We start from the raw sequence: 23,343 nt of genomic DNA on the forward strand, positions 1-23,343 counted from the left end.
CGGAGGTGCTTTCGAACTGCTAGGTTGGCAGGCGCTGGGACCGAGCAGCGGGAGCGCACCCCGCCGCAGGGATTCGAACCGCCGACCTTTCAATCTGCAAGTCCTAGGTGCTGAGGCTTTAACCCACAGCGCCACCTGCGTCCCATGATGACCACCATATTGGCTACCTTTACTTGTGTGATTTTTTCTTGTCCCTGAACCTCTTTTTAGTTTGGAATCCTGTCTCATGTTAAGCCCCCACTATATAAAAGAGTGTTGGATTTTTTCCTAAACTTTAAATACTCCTAGCATGAAGCCAGGGCCTTGTTTGGTGTGGTGCTTGATGCCTTCAGTTGGGGTTTCATTTTTGACAGGAGGGACAGGGAGGCTGTTGCCTTGGTGACCATTCCTCTGTGGAAGTCGCTGGCCAAGGGGGGAAAGTCAGCACTCTTTTATTTTTATGTTTATTTTATTTTATATATGGCCTCCTTCAGCTTCTCCTCAAGGTGCTTCCTACTTAAAATGCTGTCAGCGCAGCCTTTGGCTGCCTCAAAAGGCGCAGCCCCTTCTCGTCGTTACTTTTTGGCGGGAAAAGTGATTCAAACTTGGAAGGCCGCAGGTCTTTCAGTAGCGGGCAGTGCGCGTGCGCTGCAGCTTGGCTTGGGACGTGAGGTCGACCGGAAAACAGGTAAAGGAGGCGAAACACGGTTGGCGACCCTGCTTAGAAAGGGAAGCGTTGCCATAGAAAACTCTGCGCGCGAGAGGCAGGGATTGGCCGGAAGCTCTTACCTGTCGACACGGACAATATGGATTGGAGGAGCCCGGAGAGTGGCGTGCCCCTTGCTCAATAGCCGAGGAGAATGCTTTCCGCAAGGCGGAGCTTCAAGCTGCGGGTCGCTGAGGAGCCACTATCAGGTTAGCCCACTTTTCCTGCGGCTGGTGCAGAGGAACCACCGCGGCCGGTTGGTGGGTTGGCGGCGGCGAATGGTCCATGTCCGGCTTGGGCAAGCGCCCTTGAATTGTATGGGCCCAACGTGCCCGGGCCGACGTTGAGGGGCGCCCGGAGGCCTTTGGGAGCGGGAGGGAGCGTCTGCGGCGAGCGTGTTAAAAGTTTCTTCCTGCGTCCTCGCGACCTTTGCTTCCCTTGTTGTGTGGATCTATACTAAAAGGTTACCGCTGTCGCGCCGCTATCCTCTCGGAGGGTGAAGGGATGGCGCTCCCCTGGGGCAGGTGGGCTCCTCGCACTGCCTGAACCCATCCCCAGGCGGGAGGAATGGAATGCGAATAGTCTCCGCCCGGGGTCGGGGGACCCGTCTGGTCTCTTGACTGCCTCTGCACCTTCAATTGCCTTTCCTGCCTGGCTCCGTATGGGGTACGTGCCAGCACCCCCACAAACACCCGAGACAGACTCAAGATGCTGCCGTTTCTCGATTTAGCCCCATCTCTGCCTAGACCACGTCACGCGGGAAGGTGTTTTATATTAGGCGGCATTAAAATTCGTTAGTGTTTTAGCTAAATAGCCTTTGGCAACTCTAAATATTTGACTCACGATGTTTGTATTTCTTTTAATACTGATTTCAGCATTGTACTTTTTAAAATTGTTGTCATACTTCCCGCAACCACATGATGAAAAGGGGGTAAGAAATTGGATAATATTTGGGTTGTTTGTTTTCACAAATGCGAACTTATATATGGAAATGAAGAATAAAGGCAGTGCAGCTCCTAATATATAACGCTGTTCTCCAATCCCAAACTTTAAATTCAAACATCCGCTTAAAGTATACAGAATTATCTCAGGCTAAAGTTGAACTGTTAACTCCACCATAACTATTGCCTCCCTCCCCTTATTATTTATTAAATTAAACTTACTAGTCACTTGTAACCCAAAGCGTCTCTCAGAATGTAGGTTGGAATATATATGTGCGTGTACGACAATGGCACACAGAAATACATAAATACATTACATCATATACTACATTAATACTACATACAGTATAGCATATTAGGAAAACACACAAACCCCCATTTTTGGCATCTGTCTCTCATAGAATCATAGAGTTGGAAGAGACCGCAAGGGCCATCGAGTCCAACCCCCTGCCAAGCAGGAAACACCATCAGAGCACTCCTGACATATGGTTGTCAAGCCTCTGCTTAAAGACCTCCAAAGAAGGAGACTCCACCACACTCCTTGGCAGCAAATTCCACTGTCGAACAGCTCTTACTGTCAGGAAGTTCTTCCTAATGTTTAGGTGGAATCTTCTTTCTTGTAGTTTGGATCCATTGCTCCGTGTCCGCTTCTCTGGAGCAGCAGAAAACAACCTTTCTCCCTCCTCTATGTGACATCCTTTTATATATTTGAACATGGCTATCATATCACCCCTTAACCTCCTCTTCTCCAGGCTAAACATGCCCAGCTCCCTTAGCCGTTCCTCATAAGGCATCGTTTCCAGGCCTTTGACCATTTTGGTTGCCCTCCTCTGGACACGTTCCAGTCAGTGTCCTTCTTGAACTGTGGTGCCCAGAACTGGACACAGTACTCCAGGTGAGGTCTGACCAGAGCAGAATACAGTGGCACTATTACTTCCCTTGATCTAGATGCTATACTCCTATTGATGCAGCCCAGAATTGCATTGGCTTTTTTAGCTGCCGCGTCACACTGTTGGCTCATGTCAAGTTTGTGGTCAACCAAGACTCCTACGGGACGCAGGTGGCGCTGTGGGTTAAAGCCTCAGCGCCTAGGGCTTGCCGATCGAAAGGTCGGCGGTTCGAATCCCTGCGGCGGGGTGTGCTCCCGCTGCTCGGTCCCAGCGCCTGCCAACCTAGCAGTTCGAAAGCACCTCCGGGTGCAAGTAGATAAATAGGGACCGCTTACCAGCGGGAAGGTAAACGGCGTATCCGTGTGCGGCTCTGGCTCTGGCTCTGGCTCTGGCTCTGGCTCTGGCCAGAGCAGCGATGTCACGCTGGCCACGTGACCCGGAAGTGTCTCCGGACAGCGCTGGCCCCTGGCCTCTTAAGTGAGATGGGCGCACAACCCCAGAGTCTGTCAAGACTGGCCCGTACGGGCAGGGGTACCTTTACCTTTAAGACTCCTAGATCCTTTTCACATGTACTGCTCTCAAGCCAGGTGTCACCCATCTTGTATTTGTGCCTCTCATTTTTTTTGCCCAAGTGCAATACTTTACATTTCTCCCTGTTAAAATTCATCTTGTTTGTTTTGGCCCAGTTCTCTAATCTGTCAAGGTCGTTTTGAAGTGTGATCCTGTCCTCTGGGGTGTTAGCCACCCCTCCCAGTTTGGTGTCATCTGCAAATTTGATCAGGATGCCCTTGAGTCCATCATCCAAGTCATTGATAAAGATGTTGAATAAGACTGGGCCCAAGACAGAACCCTGTGGCACCCCACTAGTCACTCTTCTCCAGGATGAAGAGGAACCATTGATGAGCACCCTTTGGGTTCGGTCAGTCAGCCAGTTACAAATGCACTGAGTGGTAGCATAGTCAAGTCCGCATTTTACCAGCTTCTTTACAAGAAGCTGGTAAACTTCTCTCTCAAGAGACAATGAAAGAGTGCACCATCAGAGGTAAAGTCTCAAGACTTTACCTCTGATGGTCTCAAGAGACAATGAAAGAGTGCACCATCAGAGGTAAAGTCAAACAGTTGGAGAGTTACAGCACCTGTTGTGGCTGTAGAAACCAATATGAGAGAGACATGTTTTATTGCAGGTGGGGTAAATGAAGGCATCTGGTTTTGCTGCTGCAGATGCATCACAGCGTTTCATGACCTGACACTCTCCAGGCACTGCAGTTCCACTGTTTCCATATGGCGAGGTTAATGTTGTCAGCCTTCATGCCACATTTGCAGACATCTTTGTAATGCAGAATTGGTCTCTGCCAGTGCCAACCTAGTGCCTGAAAGCAAGCTCCTCCTAAAGCACATCCTTGGGGATCCTGTTCTACTTAGGAAGAGACACTAATAGGCAGCTGTTCACACAGAGTTGTCTTCATTATAAAATGTAATGTAAAGTATCCTGTAACACAGTCTTAGTTTTAGATAGTGGTGTAACAAGTGACTAGATAAAAATTTTACTCTGAAAAAGTGTACATAATAGCATTTGCAACCATGTAATGTCCTTGGCCCAGTCCTCCAGCTTGGCTGACTGCCCATTGCTGGCAGTTACCCAATTGTAAAGTTATCTCTGTTAATTATTCTTTGGCCTAAATTCAGTAGAGGGAAAGCTCCGCTGACTTCATCAGACTTGTATCAGAACCATTTTGATGGACTTTCCTTTATTGATTTTGCATGCTTGTTTCCAAGCCCTTTTAGGCTCTAGAAAGTCATACTGTTTAAGTAAGATATGGGATCTCCTTCAGAGGGCTGTGGAAAAACTGGGATAAATGTGACCATGCTCTTACCACTCAGGACAAATGTCTGCAAGCTGCTTCACCGTGTCCCAGGAATAAGCCCTTCTAAAAAGCAAGTAGCTGGGGAAATTTAGCTCAAACACAGAGCAATAGCTTTCTGCTGCAACCCTGGGCTTTATGTGAAGTTTAAAGGAGTTCTTGTTAAGGACCCTTGAAATTGCAGGACTCTGTAGCCCATTTATAATTTTAGGTGGTCCCACATCTGTGCGGGGAGTCTGAGTATTGCCTTGTCCATTTCAACTTCATTCTACTTTGCTCTCTACTAGTTCTCTACTAGCTCACTTTTCAATACAAATTTTGTCCTTTTGTTCCAAAGTCCCTGTGAGAGGACACAAAATAAGAGAGTCTGTGTACTGGTCCAGTAAACGCTTCCGCTGCGCAACCAGCAACAGTTCTCTTTGCAGAGCATTAATTAAGTCCAGTGCAGAGATTCTTGTTGCAGTACAAGCTTCAGAGTCTCAGCAGCAAAGAAATAATGACACAGGGAAGCCTGTCTTTCCAAAGACAGGTTTATTACAGAAAGATAACAGAAACATTTTTGCTTCACGCCACACAGGCAGAGAAAACAAACACTCTTTATATAATGAGCAACTTAACAACTTAACGAGCTTGACTACTTAAAGTCACATGACATTGCTAACTTGCCAGCGTCTTAGGTTTCACACCCTAACACAAAAATGGCAGCAAACTACAGTAGTGCTGTCTAACAACACTGCAGTGAAATTATCACATGTCAAAGCAGATTTTAAATCTCTGAATGAGATTTATTTTTGGAACTCCTTAAAAGAAGCAAGGAAACTTTTTTAAAAGTGGGGGGGAGACATTTTTCAGCTCATGGACAATTGTTTTGCAGAGAGAACATATCAATGGTGCCCAGAGCAGGAGGCAAAAAGTGTGTAGAACAACAGCTGTAACTCTTAGGTCTGTACAAGAGGCTACATTCCAGCAGCCAGCCACAAGTTACCCATCCTTTCATCCATGCTAGCAAAAGGCATTAACACAGTTCAGGGACACATTCCAGCCACACAAAAGCACTTAAGAAGGGTACAGAGCTGAACCAGTTAGGAGAGTGGCATGATGGCTGGGTAGAAAGGCTTGGAGGGTTGCATTTGGCTCAGCTCAGATTCCCCATGCTGTCTTGGGGGACTTTTACTTTACCCCATGGCGTATGTGCTATGGAGTGCCACAAGAGTGTTTCATTCTTTCTGTTGCTTAAGAAGAAATTTGCAGAGCAGTTGCTAATATGCTGTTTACACTTAGCTCTATCCTTTTCATACAGGATTCATGTGAGACAGGATGTTCTGAGCAGGGAAATTGCGGTCTGCCATGGACCAGACAAATGCTAATAAACTTAACAGTAATAAGAAGAGGGCCAGTTCATCTAATCAACCGCATGGTGGGTATTTCATTTTCTCATCCATTCCTCCTACTGTAATAGTTTGCACCTTGGGGATGTCTTGGTTAGATGCAGCCTTATGCTGGAAGCCCAGATGGCATCTAGCACAAGCCTTTCAGCAACTTGGGCTGATGCACCTCCTGCACCTGGTAACCATTGTCTGTGACCTGGTAACCTGGTAATCCATCTAACTTGGATTACTGCAACACTTCTAGGAGCTGCCTTTGAAGACTACACATAAACATAAACTGATGCAAAATATGGCAACTAAATTTATTGACTGGAATGCACTGCATGGAATTGTGTCTGCATGTCTGTCTGAAACTTTTCTGTTTTCATGGAATAAGCTGTTTTGGAATAATGATGGGTGAGTTTACTCTAGTGCTTGGGGTACCTGTTTTTTGCAGCCCTGGTTCTGTTGTGGCAGAGGACAGGCTGTTGAGCAAGTAGAGCTGGCCAAGAAACTAGCATGTTTATCAAATCCACAGAAGCACAGCCTGCATAACTTTAGGAACCCTAGTCTGGTGAGCAGAGTGCCCTAAGGTACCTGAAAGGAAATAACAGAGACAAAGCCTGAACTTTTCCAGAAAAAGGAAGCGTTAATTATGATAAAAGGCAAATGGCAAGCAAACTTATGGAAGGTTTTCCTCTTATGGGCAGTCCCTTTAACATGGGATATACAGTGGTACCTCGGGTTAAGTACTTAATTTGTTCCGGAGGTCCGTTCTTAACCTGAAACTGTTCTTAACCTGAAGCACCACTTCAGCTAATGGGCCCTCCTGCTGCTGCCGCGCCGCTGCTGCACAATTTCTGTTCTCATCCTGAAGCAAAGTTCTTAACCCGAAGTACTATTTCTGGGTTAGTGGAGTCTGTAACCTGAAGCAACTGTAACCTGAGGTACCACTGTATTAAGATATGGCATGCCCCAACAATCTAATCTTCCAGATGTGTGCTTAAGATCTTTCTATCTGCCCAAGCCTTTTCTGACTGAACTTTTCTGTTGTCATTCATATCAACATACATTTTATACTTATCCTTGTTTTTTGTACACCACCCTGATATTTTATAATGTGAGTGCTTTATAAATAATTAAAAACGGGGAGAAAGCTTAAAGGGAGATGGAGGGCAAAGGTGGACACAGACAGAAAAAGATGTTTCAATGTTTCTGCCAAGCTATATGGGGCAGGTAAAACAGGGCTGAGTCGAAAGCGGGTTTGCAAGCACAGCTGATCAGTCCTGTGCATATGGGCTTTCAAATCCCAAGAGTAAGCTGATTGTCTGGTCTTATGAAGCACTGTTTATGGGACTGTGTTAGTACTTTTCTGGTTGTGCCTTTGCCTGCATGGTTTGATTTCAAACAGTGTGGGCAAAAGCAGTTCATCTAGTGCTTTAAATTGTTTTGGATTTTAATTTTATGCTGCCTTTCTGTATTTTATGCTTTTATTTTTGTGCTTTTACATTTATACGCCTTGATGTTTGTATTTTTGCTCTACATTTAGAAGCTTCCTTAGGAATTTTGATAAATTGAAAGGCAGAATAAAAGTCTTCCAAATTAATAAGCTTGGTGGTCCACCCTGGAAATACAGTAGAGGGAAGTGTTTGGTTTTTAATTCATTTGCAGTATCAGGGCCATCACTCAGTGGTAGAGCCTCTGCCTTGCATTCAAAAAGTCCCAGGTTCAACCCACAGCAGTCTGAGGTAGGGCTGGGAGATACCCCCTGCCAAAACCTAGAGAGATTCTTGCTGCCTGTCCGTGTTGACAATACTGAGCTAGATGGACCCATGATCTGACTCTGTAAGGCCGTCTGCCTAAGTTCCTGCCAATACAAGAGACAGCCTTCTTGCCTTCCTGATTTTGACAGAGCAATCCATCAGTGTCTGCGACTGCAGGATAATGTCTTTATAGCTTTGCACCTTCTTTCCGGAGCAAGACTCTTTTCCTAGGAAGGGTGGTGCTAGGTAGACTGCCCAGCCCATAGGCAGCTTGCTTCTGCAGCAGGACTTAGTTCCTATCAAAGATTATGTTGTAGACCTGATTGAGGAAGGCATTGATTCCCCCCCACCCTTTTACTCCATCGTGCTATTTGAGTTCAGGGGTCAGAGTGTAGTGGGAGTGAGGAAACCCTTGTTAATCTTTCTACTCGGAAGACAGCTCTGTTTATCCCAGGCTAGCGTCTCTTGTTTGTTTCACTGTAGGTGGATGGATTTATACTGAACAGTGTGTCCAGCCATGTTCCCGGAGTTAATTATTCTCCAGAAGGTGGCCGTGAGCAGAAAAGAGAGCAACAGCGAACTCCAGCAAACCTCCGGGCTCAGCAGAAACCCTGGCAAGCGCCTGCCGCTCAAGTGCTCTGACAGCTGCTGGTTCCCTGCCTCTCTCTCTTCTTTCTAGCACACTGGTGCTGCCACCCCTCTTCTCACATTTACTGTAAACTGGGATCTAAAGGCAGAACTGCTACAGGCGCCTTCTCTCCGTCCTTAGAGGCACAGCTCTGAAATCGCAATGGCAGGAAAAGGCTACGGCTATTATCGGGTGGTGATATTCTCTGCCATGTTCATTGGCTACACCCTGTACTATTTCAACCGAAAAACGTTCTCGTTTGTGATGCCTTCAATCATGGAAGAGATAAGCCTCGACAAAGATGACTTGGGTAAGAGCTTTCTTCTTGGAGGGAGATGGTGCATGCAGAACATGTTTGTGGTGCTCAAAAAACTTTATCCTGAAAATATTTTCTGGAGATTTTGGGGGACTTCCTTTCTTTGTGCTTAGGGATTCAATTAGAATTCAGCTGTTGCTTTGCCAAGGAAGTTCTCTTTGGAAGGAGACCAGTCACTTGGAGGCCAATTTGCAGTTCTGGGACTGATGTTGAAAAGCTGCTAGTTGGGCTTCTCTGAGTACTTGCATTTTCCTTCATTTCCAGATAAAGGCTGTCATTGTTGTTTTGCCTGTAATCTGCCCCCTTAATGTCCACTGTGAAGAATTGCATCACTTCTTAACCTGATGTTACAGTAGCGCTAGTATTTATTTGTTCTTATGCTATGTTAAGCGCAATGCACTGTAGTTAAAACTATATTAATAATAATAGGAGAGCAGACTCCTGTCCCAAGGCACTTACAATCAATAATCCAATGAAGGAAAGGAAGCAGAGGCAGAGGCAGGAAAGGCATAAAAGTACATAATGTTTATTTCCAGTATGAGTACTTAGAGTTATTTTCACTAGGATATGGTGACTAAAGGATTATGCCAGACAAAGGGTCTGTGGACAATTGTTTACCCACAAGCTGGAAGCAGCTACAATAGATCAGTCTAAAGCCTGAGCAATATATTCCCAGTTTGCCTAGAGAAGGACAAACATGGCCTTTCCTGAATGCAGACTTAAGCTTGAGGTAATAGATAGAAGGGCATCAGAATCTATAGAGCCTCTGTGTCGTACCTAATTCTAATACTGGCTAGCATTTTACTTGGTTTAAGTACTACTGTCAACGAGGCTGAAGAGTTCATTTGTGACCAAGTTCCTTTGGCATAACATGAGCATGGCATAACTATCTTTGGGTTCTCATCCAATGCAGGTCTCATCACCAGCAGCCAGTCTGCAGCTTACGCCATTAGCAAGTTCATTAGTGGGGTCCTTTCTGACCAAATGAGTGCCCGATGGCTTTTTTCCTCTGGCCTCCTGTTGGTGGGCTTAGTCAATGTGGTCTTCTCTTGGAGCTCTACCGTCACCGTCTTCGCAGGGTTGTGGTTCCTCAATGGGCTGGCCCAGGGCCTAGGGTGGCCCCCATGTGGAAAAGTACTGCGCAAGGTAAGTGTGTGTGTGTGTGTGTGTGTGTGTTTGGTTGTTGTTATTGTTGTTGTTGTGTGTGTGTGTGTAGGGCATGCTGCTGCTTCCTGAGATGTTCCTAGCAGCAAGTTTCCAGCAGGGGCCCTGTGCCAAGAGAGCAATCAGTCGAAATCCATTCTCCAGGGCAATGGAAGCTGAGAGCTGCAGGTGGCAGCAAGTGGTTCTGGTAGCTTTTGTTTAGTGACTGTTTCTGTTGCTGCTGGTCATTAATGCCAGAACCTCACTTGCTGTTTTCCTGTCCCAGGCTGCAGAGATAGAGGCCTTGCCACTTCTCTCCGCTCCCAATAGGTGCCATGCTTCTGGTGAGCTTTGACTTGGCAGCGGGGGTGGGAACTATCAATCACAAGCCATATCATATTTCACTTCGAGATATTCTTGGGCAGCTGGCACCCCTGTTGCCCCCAGCAGCAGCAGCAGCCTGCCCAGCCTGCCTAAAATATGATCAAATGACGCTGAGCAAGTGGGCCTTGCAGTGGAAAGTGTTTTCTGTGTTGGGCTACGCATTCTGTACCCAGGAAGAGCTGGTGTGCAAGCAGCATAAAGAAGTAAGAAGAGCACTGTCAATCAAATCAAAGGCCCACCTTGTTCAGCACCTGGTTTCCTATAGTAAGCAGCCAGGCAGCTCTTGGGGACATACAGTAAGCTGGACAGGAAGGCAATAGCTGTTGTTCTCCAACAAACAGAGGAAGAGCATGCCTCTGATTCAGATGGCAGCATATATGCCTCATAACCAGTAGCCATTGATAGTGCAACATCGAAAAGGAGAAGGGGAAGCTCTCTGGGGTCCTGGCAGTAACATTGCAGAATGGGGCCCCATTGCAGAAAGATTGGGGGCTGCAAGTGTTTCTGGGAGCAGTAAACCCCCTTATTCAAATCTGTAAAATAAAGGAAGATTATTGCAAAGTGTTTTTGACCAAGAGGCCACTCCAGCTCCTTTTGTCCCACCTTCAGCCTGTGCAGAAGCCTGTGTCCCTCTCCCATTCCAGGCAGCCCTTTGCTTATTAGCTGTGCAAGACCCTCTGCTTTTTTGAGCTGCCCTTGGTTATGCCCCTTTTATCTATCTCCTTTTATTTTTGAGAAGTTGTTCAGACTTAATTGATTGTATCTTGTTTCATTTTCTGCTGATGTATTTTTCATACTGTAAACTGCTTTGGGAGCCGTTCAGCTGAAAGGTTTTGGGAACTGTGTTTCAAGAGGGGCAGTTTGAGATGCAACTAGGGGGACTGGTTTGCGTCCCATTGGTGACTCCAGCAAAATTTTGGCCATCATTGTTCATGACCAGCCTGGAGGCTTATGGAGCGGAGTTCTAAAGTCACGTGAGCCTTCCGTATGCATGCCGGGCCCTGGATGGGGACCTGCCCCAACTCATGTCCTTTCTCTCTCCCTTCTGTGTAGTGGTTTGAACCTTCCCAGTTTGGGACTTGGTGGGCCATCCTCTCCACCAGCATGAACCTGGCAGGAGGGCTGGGCCCTATTGTGGCTGCTCTGATGGCGCTGAGCTATGACTGGCGCACAACTCTGGCCCTTTCCGGCTCTGTGTGTGTGGTCGCCTCCTTTGTGTGCCTGCTCCTGATTAAGAATGAGCCCTCGGACGTGGGACTGCCCAACATTGAGCCTGGGCCCAAGAAAGGGAAAAAGGGTGAGTGTCTGGGAGGTGAGAACTGGCTGAGGTGGGACAAAACAGCAGAACTGCCTGATATGACCTACTTTTGACCAAGCTGCAAAGTGGAAGGTGTAGTATCTGGTAGGGCAGGTAGCCCTGACAGGGGATTATAAGAGTCAGCTCATGGAAGCCTCCAGTGAGGATCAATGGGAAGCCATGAAATTCTCCAGTACAGTCAAACTTTTATGAGAGCTTAGCTCAAGCTCAAGTGAGTAATGGTTTCTTCCTTGTAGGCTCCTCGGCAAATGACAGCACACTGGCTGAGCTGCTGCTTTCTCCATACCTCTGGGTCCTGTCTACCAGCTATCTGGTTGTCTTTGGTGTGAAGACATGCTGTACAGACTGGGGGCAGCTATTTCTCATCCAGGAAAGAGGACAGTCTGCACTTGTGGGTATGAGACACCAGCCCCAGCCTAATGTTGTGTTTTCCAGAGCTAGTCAAATCCTTGTGGCAGGCAATTAACCCTACCCTTGAAAATGTAAAAGAGTTAATTGTGTGCCAATGTCAGTTGGGAGTTACCAACATGATTCGCTTGAGGGCTGCCTCTGAGCCCTATCACTGCCCCCTTCATCGTGAGGAGGTGAGAGATGGTACCTTTTCCCTACCTTGAAAAGCAAAGAGAGGTGAGAGGAAATTGCAACTCTGTGTGCTTCTCCTTTTGCTGCTATATTGTGGTTTTCAAGACTCAGATCAGCAGGTAAACAGAAAGAGAAACAGAATAGGGGGAAGGGTTGGAGGTAAAGGGGGCTGATCTGGGAGGTAGGTGCAGGGGTCAGAGAAAAGAGAGTTTGATCTAGAAAATGAATTCTCTTGAAATGGTTTAAGTTTGGTTTTTTCCCCCACAGGCTCACTACCACCACCAAATCACAGATCATATCTGTCTCCATTGACAGAATTGTAAAAACTACAGACGCAATGTTTTTCGTTGCTGCCATGATGCAAAAACATGGATCGAAGACATGGATCTTTGTGGATCCTCGTTATTTTGACAGGATCTTTTCAAAATCACCATAAATCATAGATCAGATCACCTCTGGGTTGTTGTTTTTTTCATTCTGTGTAAAAATCACAAAGATCAATGAGAATCCATTGCTTGATTCAATGTTTTTGAAGTACTGGAAAGCACTGGATCTTATTTTTCCAGTGTACCCCTCCCTCATTTGTCTGAGGAGAAATAGTGACACAGGTGAGAGAAGAAACTAGAAAGGGTTGAGCCCACACACACCCCTTGCAAATTTTCAGATATGCACACAGGCCTAAAAAGATTGGTGCCCCATGTTCTAACCTGCTACTGGCCATTCTCAATGCCAAATATTGTTTGTTTCCTGAAATACTTCATGGTGGAAAAATATCTGAGAAACTGCTTTCAGCAGGCAAGAAACTGCTGGCCTGGCAAATCCCTAATTTCCATGTTCTACAAGGAAGCAGAATTCTCATGTGCAGATTCTCCCTCTAGTGTAAGCTGGCTTCTATTTGTTGTATACCCTGTAGGAAGTTCCTACATGAGCGCCTTGGAAGTTGGGGGCCTGGTTGGCAGCATTGCAGCTGGCTATCTTTCAGACCAAGCAGTGGCACGGGTAAGTCACCCTGTCTCAGCTACTCCTGGATGTCTGTTTCAGGCAGCCTTCCAAGGCAGTTGGTGATTGGCAGTATGGACATAGGTAAAGGAGGGGCTTGGCAAGGCACAGGTACTGCTGAGGTTGTTGGCCGTTTTAACACAAGGGCATCTTCATGTCTTCCAGATGGGCCTGTCAAATTATGGGAACCCTCGACACAAACTTCTTCTCACTATGATGGCAGGCATGTCGGCTTCTATGTACCTCTTTCGGGTCACAGTCACAGCCAGCTCTCCTAAGGTAAGCCATACAAAAGCAGTTTGTTGCCACAGCTCAAGTTAGGTGAGACAGATACAGTTCAGACAGAAAGCTGATTTACAGCATCACAATGTGATAGAGGAAAGGACAAAACTGTTCCCATGCACAAGCAAGGACTATTTCCTTATTGCAAGACCTGATTGGCTCACAGCATCACCTGCTTCCGGAGTACTTACTGGGCATGTAACTCTCTTGACTCCTTATGCTTTTTAGTAAACAGTAGCATATCCCAGGAGAAGGATTTCCACAATTGAAATGAAGTGTAACTTCTGGGGCATATGTGATGTTCTTTGGCTTTAGATCCCTTAGAGTGAAAGTTTCTTGGGACCCTTCCTTTCTGGGCTTTTTCCATTCACAGTCCCACCTATTGAAGCTATAAATTTCGCTGCTTCGCCAGCTTTGCTCTGCCTTAGAGAAGCAGTCAAGGGAATTCCCCAGTTCCAAGCAGAGCATCACACGAGCCGATGTGGGGTATTGCCATTAATAGCAGAAGTAGGACCCTGTGGCCTTTAACTCCCATCAGCCTTAGCCAGCATGAGCAATGGCCAAGGATGATGGGAGTTGTAGTCCAACAACCTGTGTATGACCACAGGCCCCGATCATTGATGTACAGCATTGAAGGTGGTGGTGTTTCTGAATGGCAGGCTTTACAGTTATTGCAATGCCTTTTTCTTCTTCTCTCTTTGCAACTTGCTCATTTTTTCCTTCTTTCTCTCTCAGGAAAGCGATTATTGGATTCTAGCCCTCCATCCTCTTTCTAACCTTGTGGGCTTAACAGAACACGAGGTCTATATTCTGCTTTATCTTTATCCTGCCTTAGCTTCCCATATCTTGCTTCTCTGCTGTTATTCTGTGGGGTTTAGAACCTTGAAGGAATGCAATAAACGTCTAAAAGAAACCAAAACATTGTCTGTTCATGCTGTCAGCTGCTTCACACATCTGTATCCTAACACGTGCACTTCATAGGTAGCAGCTTTGGAGCATCTGCCTATGGCAAAAGGGTAAAAGTAGCTTCTGGGATGCTTAGGGCAGGAGTAGGCAACCTAAGGCCCGGAGGCCAGATGCGGCCCAATCGCCTTCTCAATCCAGCCCACGGACAATCCGGGAATCAGCATGTTTTTACATGTGTAAAATGTGTCTTTTTATTTAAAATGCATCTCTGGGTTATTTGTGGGGCCTGCCTGGTGTTTTTACATGAGTAGAATGTATGCTTTTATTTAAAATACATCTCTGGGTTATTTGTGGGGCATAGGAATTCATTCATATATTTTTTCAAAATATAGTCCGGCCCGCCACAAGGTCTGAGGGACGGTGAACCAGCCCACGGCCGAAAAAGGTTGCTGACCCCTGGCTTAGGGAGACATGATATAATCCTCTGATTGCACTGATAGATAATGTTGCCCTAGACATGTTATCAGACCAGTGTGATAAAGGTTCTCATTTTTACAGTCATGTATATTTTAAGGACAGTTTCTGGGGTACTGTTGGAATTTGTGCATCTGCAAACAGTGATTTTAAAGCCCTTACTGACATCTAACCCCATCAAATGCTCTTGCACAACCTTTGCTTTCTATAGAAACTGCTGCTCATGTTCGTTGTTAATCTAATTAACCAGATTGCTAACCAACAGTTCCCCTTGACTCCAGAAAAATGGAACTAAAGCTCTCACAAGTATAAGGTATTTCTTAAGTGTAGTCTGAAACACTACCTCGTAGACAGAGATCCAGGTAGCAAGCTGTAGGGTAGTTGGAATTTTATTACCCCCATATTCTGACTTTCTTTTTGTCCTTGTTTTGTTAGTTATGGATCCTGCTGTTAGGAGCTATCTTTGGATTTTGCTCTTATGGGCCGATTGCATTGTTTGGAGTAATAGCCAATGAGAGTGCGCCGTCAAACCTGTGTGGAACTTCTCATGCCATTGTTGCACTAATGGCAAATGGTGAGTTTAGTCCTTCCAGAAATTGAGGATGGCAACACATTCTCTCCCCCTGCCCTCAAGTGACCTTTTCTTTTCTTTTTCAGTTGGAGGGTTCCTGGCTGGGCTACCTTTCAGTACCATCGCCAAACACTACAGCTGGGGAACAGCCTTCTGGGTAGCAGAAATTACCTGCACGGTCAGCACAGTAGTGTTTTTCTTCTTGAGGAACATCCGCACCAAGATGGGCCGTGTACCAAAGAAGGCTGACTAAAGCAGAGCGGTGGCTTGGCTGTTGGAGGAGCCTCCCACTGCAACCATGGGTTTTAAAAAAGTACTCCAACAACTATTAGATCAAGGCAGAACTAAGCTTTGATAGTGTATCCTGGACCAGGGTAAAGTTTTGTGTTTTAAAAAAAAAATCACTTTGCTGCCACCTATTTTTGTTCCTTAAAATGGGAACGGCCAGAATGGTTTGGACCTAATGGACCCAACCCTATTCTGCTTCTCCCTGGCAAAGGCAAGATTTGGCAGCTCCACCTGTATTAGCCTCCTGATGATCTCACTGGCAGCCTGCACTTCTTCCAATTGTGTTGTAAGCAAGCAGCGTAAGGACTCATTTTCACTGCCTGGAGAGGGAGGTGTCACTTTTCTACCTCCATCACCTACAGAACACTTCTCTTGTGTATTTGTGCTTAATTATTCCCTTGATTTCTTCACCTTCCAACATTCAGTTAATTCCGAGAACTCTCTTCTCAAACAGTCTGTGGTTCATTGGGGTGTAACTGAATTGGAGACATTCACAAGAGGGAAGGCTTCATTCCTTAATTTTAGTATTTGGGGCTGTAGCTAGGCAAGGATGGACAGGCATGTGTACCTTACTAAGCATATAGACATGCAAACCTCAGAACTGGGCCCAAATGTGACTACCCAAGACTCTTTCATCTGGTCCCCTGGATTCTTCCCCAGACCCCATCCCTACATTGTTTTCATTTTGCAGAATGTGTTCTTGAACTCTTGTAATGCTTCTTCCTTACATGGATGGAAGAGAGAAGGGGATGTGTGTGTGTAGAAACTAGTCTGCTGTACAAAAGTTAAATTTACATGAGTTATCCTCCTGCTTTTGCCTCTGGCCCTGTTTTCTACTGGCATATTGCCAGCAAGGGAATGCAGCCCTCAGACTGATGTAAATAGATACATGATAATGAGGAATGTAGGCATTTTGCAGTTTGCACTGATTAGAACTTCCCTGGACACTTCTGCAGACATTTTAGGGGCCTCTAACTATAATTGCCATGCGGAGCTGATAATGCAGACTAAAAATGGACAGTTTTATGTGAAACTGGATTCCAGATCTTGTTCATTGTTATGGAGTGTACACTGACGGCAATAAAGACAATAAAGTAGAATTAACCTATGTTCCTGTGCAGAGGCCTCTTCCTAAATAGTATTACTCCACTAAGCAGAAGCCCATAGAGATTTGCAATTTGGTTCAGGCTCTTACCCTCCCTGGATGCTGAACGCCAGATAATTCATTCCCAGCTCAAGAATCAAGTCCTTCCTCTTCCTTTAAGGAATGCTTTATTTACATTTGCAAACATACAGTGCTTCGGTTATAAATTAAAAGAATACATTGCAGCAGACATATATGTACATGCACCACTCTTGAAGGAACGGTGTAGCTCTAATGTTTCCTTTCAAGCTGCCAGCCAGCTTCCTTCAGCAGCAGCCAAGATTCAGCACCAACCACATCCACTCAACAGCAATACTCCCTGTTCTGTGCTCTGGAATTGCAGTCAAGGTGGCTACGAACAGATGGTTGGTCATCTGTCTGACTCGCATTTTAGTTGTTATTGAAAAGTCCACTGGGTGACTGAAGTGGGATAAATCCACTCTACAATCCTGGCCCAAAAGGCCCCGCTTTCTCTGCTACCTCCAGCGCAAGCTTCAAGTTCTGATCAAAGAGCTCACATCTGAAATGGTGAAACAAACACAAGAGAACTAGAACATAACCACACTGGAGCAGGTTTAGAACAGTAAGTCACCCATTTTCCATTTTATTCTCAGTCTGGGATGAATGTCTGAAAGAAGTGCAACGGTGCGATTCAGCATTAGCAAGGTATGAAATACCATGTCAATGCAGCCTGAAGATCAACCATGGGGACCCTCTAGATGTTGTTAGACTACTCCCATCAGTCCCAGCAAACATGACCCATAGTCAGGGATGATGGGAGCTGGAAGGCCCTTACAGGCTTCCAGGTCCTGTTGTAGATGCTTCTGTTTGCTCTCCTTGATAAGCGTAACTTCTTGAATCAACACTGGCACTGTGGAAAATGCCCCCCAGGCATGAAGTGTTCAGTAACATGTCTCAGTGTGAGGGCCTATAACAAACTGGAGGCATGCAGACTTACTAGCCCTCGTATACTATCTAATGTGACGCTACCTATCTATTGTGATCACACTCCACAGTTGTTCATGGGATTTGCCAGCATCCCAGGTAATAAACTGAGGGGTTCAGGAGCCAGGAGGGCTTTTCTCTCTTGTAATACGTCATGTACATTGATTTCTAAACATATGGTGGGGGGGAATCAATTTTAGTAAAGGAAGGGTTTGTTTTAGTGTGAGAATGTGCATTTGATCTCTACCTGATTGGCATCTCCAAGGAGTAGAAAGGATTTTTCAGAGCAAAGTCTGAATAAATCTCATAAATCTTGCGCAGAAGGGAATCTATTCCAGACTGCCGTGGATCAGCAAGCACCACAAATTTTATCCCTGAGGATATGAAAAACAGAGTTAGAGCATGCCACATCCAAAGCAACACATACAACTGGCTCGAGTGATTTTAAAAGGCACAAAAAGGTTCATTCCTTGTCATTCTTCCTCAATAAAGGCCCTGCAAGGCAAAGGCAGATATCAAATGCCAGGTATCAGGCAGATGGAACAGCAAAGGAAGAGAAAGTTACCTATTAGCTACCAAGGTTTTGTTGGTTTTAAAGCCCTACACAACTAGGGACCAGGATAGCTAGCAAGCTCCCAAGGACAGCCTGCAAGTCGTTCCACCATCACTGGATTGCCACTTGGTAATGCGGAAACAGGCCTCAGTGATGGCTCCCACCTTTTGCAATGCCTTACCTTGGGAAATTTATGGAGACAGTAATGATATTTAACTGCCTCTTAAAACATCTGTTTACCCAAGCTTCATTGGACTCCTGACTCTTACACTTTTAATTCTATTTTGTGATACATACTTTTGTTTTTAGGTAACTTAACTGATTGGGAGTTTTTTTGTTGCTTTTTATAAGCTGCTGCTACTACTGCTACTTATTAATAATAATAATAATTACATTTGTATAATGCTCTTCACCTGAAAATGAACAGCAGTTCACAACATAAAATTGCAAAATAAAATTATAAGAACACAAGATTAATGATGATGATGATGATAATGATGATAATGATGATAATAATAATAATAATAATAATAATAATCAACTCCCTGGGGAGAGACGATTATTAGATTAAGCGGTATAAACATATTTTTTTATAAACCACTTGTGATTTTTATATGATGAAATATACATAATAGTTATTAAACATTTGTCTTTTACCACTTCTACACAAAGAGTAGCACTTCTAGGAACATCCTCACTGAATGTAGCTGCAGAACTTTACTTGCTCAAGTGGGGTCTGCTGTCCATACTAACTAAAGGTCAAGAAATGCAGATATTATAAAAGAAGCAATACCTGTTAGAGTCTGAAAACAGTGTAGCTTGAAAGTGTCAGTCTCTAGCATCTCAATTCCAGAGCTCCCCTGCTCGGGAGACAGTTGGGACCCAATCGCAAACAACCTGCGGATAAAACAGAGCCCCAAATTGTACCAATTGATGAAGTGCCTTCCCTATATCAAAGTCAACCCCTCTCCCTTTCTGGGTTCTGGCAAACATCTCATCCACCCCTGACTCACGAGTGGAACATGGAGGCCAGCATGAGCTTCTCATTTGATGACAGACGGGGGCGACCAAAGCGGATTGACACTGGGTAGTTGGCTGGGTTGCCCAGGAACTCCAGCACATCCCTGCCGTCACCAGTGTACCTTCCGTTGACATCAATGCCATTGATGGCAAGCACAGCATGGCCCACTGCAAAGAAGGGAAGAGGCAGTCACCACTCAATACCCCCTCACCGGGCACTGGCAAGCCTTCCTGCATCAGTAACTCCCCTGTTTCCCTCACCCTTGGGAGCTCTGCCAATCAGTGGAGTAAAGGAGCAAGAACAGCTCCAGTATACAATGTACACAATGTCATATCCTGGAGCAGAATTTGCCATTGACATAACCTGAGATGGGTGGTGGATGTTAGGTCTGACCAGGTTCAGCTTGGGATCCCTATCTTAGGTAGGCAAAGCTTAGCCAGTGAACATCTCTGAGCCACCCTGAGATCTTTGGATTTAAGGTGGTGTGCTAAATAAACAAACAAATAAGTAAAACCTTTGGGAAGTGGTCAAAATGTTTTACTATGTCACACCTGAGGCTAAAAACCCTCATAAACAGAAGCATAAATGTATTGATAATAAATTATCAATGACCATCAAAATCAGCTGCTGGAGGCAGCCACCATACCCTGCCTAATGGTAAGGGGGTCGCAAAGAGTTGCTGGTGGGACCCAGTTGTTTCCCCTCCCCACCGCAAAAAAGCCCAATTCCCTGATCCTTTGTGAGCCACCCTTTGCCAGAGGAGCCTAATAAAGTGGACATGGTTCAGGTGTGCACTGCCACCGAAGCTTTTTCAGCTCAAGGGGCAGCTGTCATGGGTTCTGTCTCCCCTTCAATGTCCAAAGGCAGCGGAGGCACCAGAAAATAATAAAAATAAAATAATAATAATAATAACAATTTATTATTTATACCCCGCCCATCTGGCTGGGTTTCCCCAGCCACTCTGGGCGGCTTCCAACAAAACACTAAAATACAATAACCTATAAAACATTCAAAACATTCCCTAAAGAGGGCTGCCTTCAGATGTCTTCTAAAAGTTTGGTAGTTATTTTTCTCTTTGACATCTGGTGGGAGGGCGTTCCACAGGGCGGGTGCCACTACCGAGAAATAAAAAAATCGCGGGTAGGTGGGGGGAAGGCAGAGTGGGGAAAGTATACTTATGCGGGGGGGGGGGGGAATACAGCGCGTGTTAACGAAATGGGGGGGGGGCTCCGCCTGTGTCGAAAGGGCCCAGCCCCCGGGGCCGCTCCTTTGCCGGCTGCTTCCCGCCCCTCACCGCGGATGCCGTCGCGCTGCCCGAAGGAGACGAGGACATGCTCGTCGTGCGGACGCAGCACCAGCTCGAGCGGGAAGCTGAAGGTCTTCTCGGTCTCGGCCCTCGGCGCGTAGTGGTCCAGCTGGTAGATGAGGCCTCCGGCCTTGTTCACCACATACACGCTGAAGATGGCCATCGCGGCTTCCGTCTGACGTCACGCCGCTCCCGCCCAGCTCCCTTGCCTGAGCATCTCTTCCGGTGCCGCCCCGGAAGGGACCCTCGGCTACGGGGTTTCCCGGCCTGCCCACACAGGCGCCTTCCTTTCTGGCCGGAAATCGCTGAGGGAGAAGCAGCGACCGTAGCCGCTCCGACTACACCATGGTAGGCCCCGAAATGCGGGGTGGGGGTGACTAGGCCGCTACTCGCTCTCTGTCTCTCTCTCTCTCGCTCCCTGCTGCGGTTGTCCTTCTCCTCATCGCTTTCCTCTCCCTTTTTCTCCCCGCAGCCGCCAAAGGACGATAAGAAGAAGAAGGACGCGGGCAAGTCGGCCAAGAAGGACAAGGACCCCGTCAACAAGTCCGGCGGAAAAGCCAAGAAGAAGGTGGGCCTGGGAGGGTCGTCAGAGCGGGAGCGGCGCGGAGCCGCCGTGCTCTTCTCCAGAGGCGCGTGCACGGAGCAGCCCCCCCCCTCCTTGGCACTAACGTGCCGCGTGCTCCGAAAAGGCACGTGGAGGACTGGGCCGGGCCCGCCTTGCGGAGTGGTCTGTACCACATCGGGGGGGGGGGGGCCGAAGGGCTGTGCTTTTGAATGGTCTCGCGGGCTTTTTCAATAAATAACGAGGTTTTCCTTACTGCCCGATGTGCCGGAGAGCCGTCGGTATCTTCCAGCACCGCAGCCTGAAGTGGTATATCGTCTCCTCTTGCAACGTATATGCAAGTGCAAGAAGTTATAGTGGTGGAAGTAGTCTCTGTGAAGCAATGTTGTATAGGCATATAGAGATGGCTACATAAACTTTGTTCAAAATGGTGCTGAAATTTTTTCTGTATCGCTTTCCAAAGGGTAGTCTTCTGTGTTGGCAGATAGGAGCACTTGCAGATGGGAAAGGAACCTGTGGAATTGTATATAGCAGTGTTTGCCTACCTTAAGATTTGATGGTGAACTCATGGGACATTGTGATGATGAGGACTTGGATTCAAATTCCTACCTTGATGTGTGGGAAAATAGGAAGGAGACAGAACCATATACAACACCTTCAGCCCCTTTGGGGGAAGGATGGGATATAGAAATATAATACAGTTGGTGCTCTCCAGCATTTTGGACAAGCTGCAGCTAACTGGAGATGAAGGGCCAAAGTATCTGGAGGACACCAGGTTGGCAGACTGGTGTATGCACATCCTTAAAACCTTACCAGTATGAAGCCCTCAGCACCTTTACTCTTGAGTAAATCTGTGTCATTTGGACTTTTAAAGCTTTAACTGCTCCCCCCCCCCTTTTCTTTCTTGAGCAGAAGTGGTCCAAAGGGAAAGTAAGAGACAAGTTGAACAACCTTGTTCTGTTTGACAAAGCTACTTACGACAAGCTGTGCAAGGAGGTGCCAAACTACAAACTCATCACACCTGCTGTGGTCTCTGAAAGGCTGAAGATTCGAGGCTCCTTGGCTAGAGCCGCGCTCCAGGAGCTTCTCAGCAAAGGTAACAACATAGCAAAATTCAGTGCCTCAGTGGAAAGGGCTGCCTGTGGCTACTTAAACCAAGGGTAGCCAACATGGCATTCTCTGGATGTTGATTAGAGTGTTTCCCAACCTTGTGCCTCCAGCTGTTTTGGGACTACAATTCCCATCATCCCTTGCCACTGGTCTTGCTAGTCAGGGATGATGGGAGTTGTAGTTCAAAAACAGCTGGAGGCACAAGGTTGGGAAACACTGGATTAGACTACAGCTCCCATCATCCCTTATCATTGGCTACCCTTAGCTTAAATTAAGGTGTTTGGGGGTCACTTGATAGCAGCCCTACTTATCTCATGAATGTTTGTTGGAGTCTGTCTCTCATTTGATTGGCAATGGCAGAGTAGGGCGCTAAACTGGCTGGTAGCTGGCAACTGTTGTCAGTGCTGCATGCATGAATACAGAATATCCCTAGGAGTACAACACTGGTTTATTATTAGAAAAGCCTCTACCTTAATTGTGAACACTGTGATGAACAAGTTACAACTCCACAGATTTATTTTTGTACGTATAGGAAGTTGGTTGGTATGTTGCTTTTAAAAGCTCTGCTGTTCTTCATATTGAACTGAACTGTCCTGTCCTTTTGCCAGGTCTAATCAAACTGGTGTCCAAGCACAGAGCCCAGGTCATCTACACCCGAAACACCAAGGGGGGTGATGCACCAGCTGCTGGGGAGGACGCATAAAAGGTGAGCTGCTTCTCAGTGCTGGCGGTATGGCTTGGTGGAATTCTATCACGGCAGTTATTTAACAGGCAAATGGTTCTAATTAATTAATTATCTTTTTGTTTTGCAGGTTCTTGGGAGGTTTTTAGACTCTGTAAATGACTAAAATAAAATAATTTGGACTGAAGTCTTGTGTGGTTTTCTGCTCAGTGGAGTTAAGTACAGTTCTGTTTCTAATAGTCAGGGACCATAGGCAATCAGTCATTGAAAAGCCTTTACTCACTTTCATACCAGGCTGGCTGGCAAGTGCATGGCTATGTACTTAAAAATTATGCCCTGGGGCCATGACATAAAACATACAGATACTACCACCCAGTCTTTGTTCTTACTGTGCCAGTGAGGCTATCATGGGAGCTACTTATAAACAGGCTTCAGGTCTCCTTATAACAGCATAGATTATTAGATCCTAGTGGAGGGATAAAGGACTCCCAGCTGTCCAGATTTAAAGGCCTTGATGCAGGAGGATTCTGATGAAGAGGTGGTGCTTAACCACCTACTCAAGCAGCCAGGACATTGTGCGGTGTAGGGGGTCTTCGGTCCAGCAAGGTGTCACGGAGTTGA

At 46.3% G+C, this 23,343-nt stretch overlaps 3 protein-coding genes across 10 annotated transcripts; 2 read left to right on the forward strand and 1 right to left on the reverse strand.

Moving 5' to 3' along the window:
• Window positions 1-641: 641 nt before the first annotated feature.
• Window positions 642-16,507, forward strand: SLC37A4 (solute carrier family 37 member 4). Of its 8 annotated transcripts, none has more exons than XM_079956053.1 (11): window positions 642-894; window positions 5,679-5,795; window positions 7,992-8,446; window positions 9,366-9,598; window positions 11,033-11,276; window positions 11,534-11,692; window positions 12,793-12,878; window positions 13,044-13,157; window positions 13,896-13,961; window positions 14,976-15,114; window positions 15,198-16,507. In XM_079956053.1, the coding sequence occupies exons 3-11, from the start codon at window positions 8,299-8,301 to the stop codon at window positions 15,362-15,364; spliced, it is 1,356 nt and encodes a 451-aa protein (XP_079812179.1). In that variant the 5' UTR covers window positions 642-894; window positions 5,679-5,795; window positions 7,992-8,298; the 3' UTR covers window positions 15,365-16,507. The 8 variants fall into 8 exon arrangements, with proteins under 8 accessions (XP_079812179.1, XP_079812185.1, XP_079812181.1 ...); XM_079956054.1 differs by lacking the exon at window positions 642-894 and adding an exon at window positions 921-1,000; XM_079956059.1 differs by lacking the exon at window positions 5,679-5,795 and having other exon boundaries at window positions 642-945.
• Window positions 16,508-16,654: 147 nt separating this feature from the next.
• On the reverse strand, window positions 16,655-20,538 carry TRAPPC4 (trafficking protein particle complex subunit 4). The gene is made up of 5 exons (XM_079956067.1): window positions 20,357-20,538; window positions 19,055-19,229; window positions 18,835-18,938; window positions 17,736-17,862; window positions 16,655-17,063 (listed from the first exon to the last, which is right to left on the reverse strand). Exons 1-5 carry the CDS (start codon window positions 20,529-20,531, stop codon window positions 16,985-16,987), a joined length of 660 nt encoding a protein of 219 aa, XP_079812193.1. The 5' UTR covers window positions 20,532-20,538; the 3' UTR covers window positions 16,655-16,984.
• A 43-nt stretch (window positions 20,539-20,581) lies between these two features.
• On the forward strand, window positions 20,582-22,907 carry RPS25 (ribosomal protein S25). The gene is made up of 5 exons (XM_079956069.1): window positions 20,582-20,716; window positions 20,841-20,936; window positions 21,843-22,026; window positions 22,649-22,746; window positions 22,853-22,907. Exons 1-4 carry the CDS (start codon window positions 20,714-20,716, stop codon window positions 22,741-22,743), a joined length of 378 nt encoding a protein of 125 aa, XP_079812195.1. The 5' UTR covers window positions 20,582-20,713; the 3' UTR covers window positions 22,744-22,746; window positions 22,853-22,907.
• Window positions 22,908-23,343: the final 436 nt, after the last annotated feature.

Source organism: Podarcis cretensis, assembly GCF_951804945.1.
Source record: "Podarcis cretensis genome assembly, chromosome: 15".
In the NCBI taxonomy this organism is placed as follows: Eukaryota; Metazoa; Chordata; class Lepidosauria; order Squamata; family Lacertidae; genus Podarcis; species Podarcis cretensis.

What these genes read in the sequence shown, in the direction of transcription:
- SLC37A4 (XM_079956059.1), top strand. Translation starts at nt 8,299, where the DNA reads ATGGCAGGAAAAGGCTACGGCTATTATCGGGTGGTGATATTCTCTGCC. An exon ending in CAGACCAAGCAGTGGCACGG is followed by an intron (nt 12,879 to 13,043) that starts GTAAGTCACCCT and finishes CATGTCTTCCAG; the next exon opens with ATGGGCCTGTCAAATTATGG. An exon ending in TCACAGCCAGCTCTCCTAAG is followed by an intron (nt 13,158 to 13,895) that starts GTAAGCCATACA and finishes TTTCTCTCTCAG; the next exon opens with GAAAGCGATTATTGGATTCT.
- TRAPPC4 (XM_079956067.1), bottom strand. Translation starts at nt 20,531, where the DNA reads ATGGCCATCTTCAGCGTGTATGTGGTGAACAAGGCCGGAGGCCTCATC. An exon ending in GCAGCGCGACGGCATCCGCG is followed by an intron (nt 19,230 to 20,356) that starts GTGAGGGGCGGG and finishes CCTTCTTTGCAG; the next exon opens with TGGGCCATGCTGTGCTTGCC. An exon ending in CTGGCCTCCATGTTCCACTC is followed by an intron (nt 18,939 to 19,054) that starts GTGAGTCAGGGG and finishes TTTTATCCGCAG; the next exon opens with GTTGTTTGCGATTGGGTCCC.
- RPS25 (XM_079956069.1), top strand. An exon ending in GCGGAAAAGCCAAGAAGAAG is followed by an intron (nt 20,937 to 21,842) that starts GTGGGCCTGGGA and finishes TTTCTTGAGCAG; the next exon opens with AAGTGGTCCAAAGGGAAAGT. An exon ending in CCAGGAGCTTCTCAGCAAAG is followed by an intron (nt 22,027 to 22,648) that starts GTAACAACATAG and finishes TCCTTTTGCCAG; the next exon opens with GTCTAATCAAACTGGTGTCC.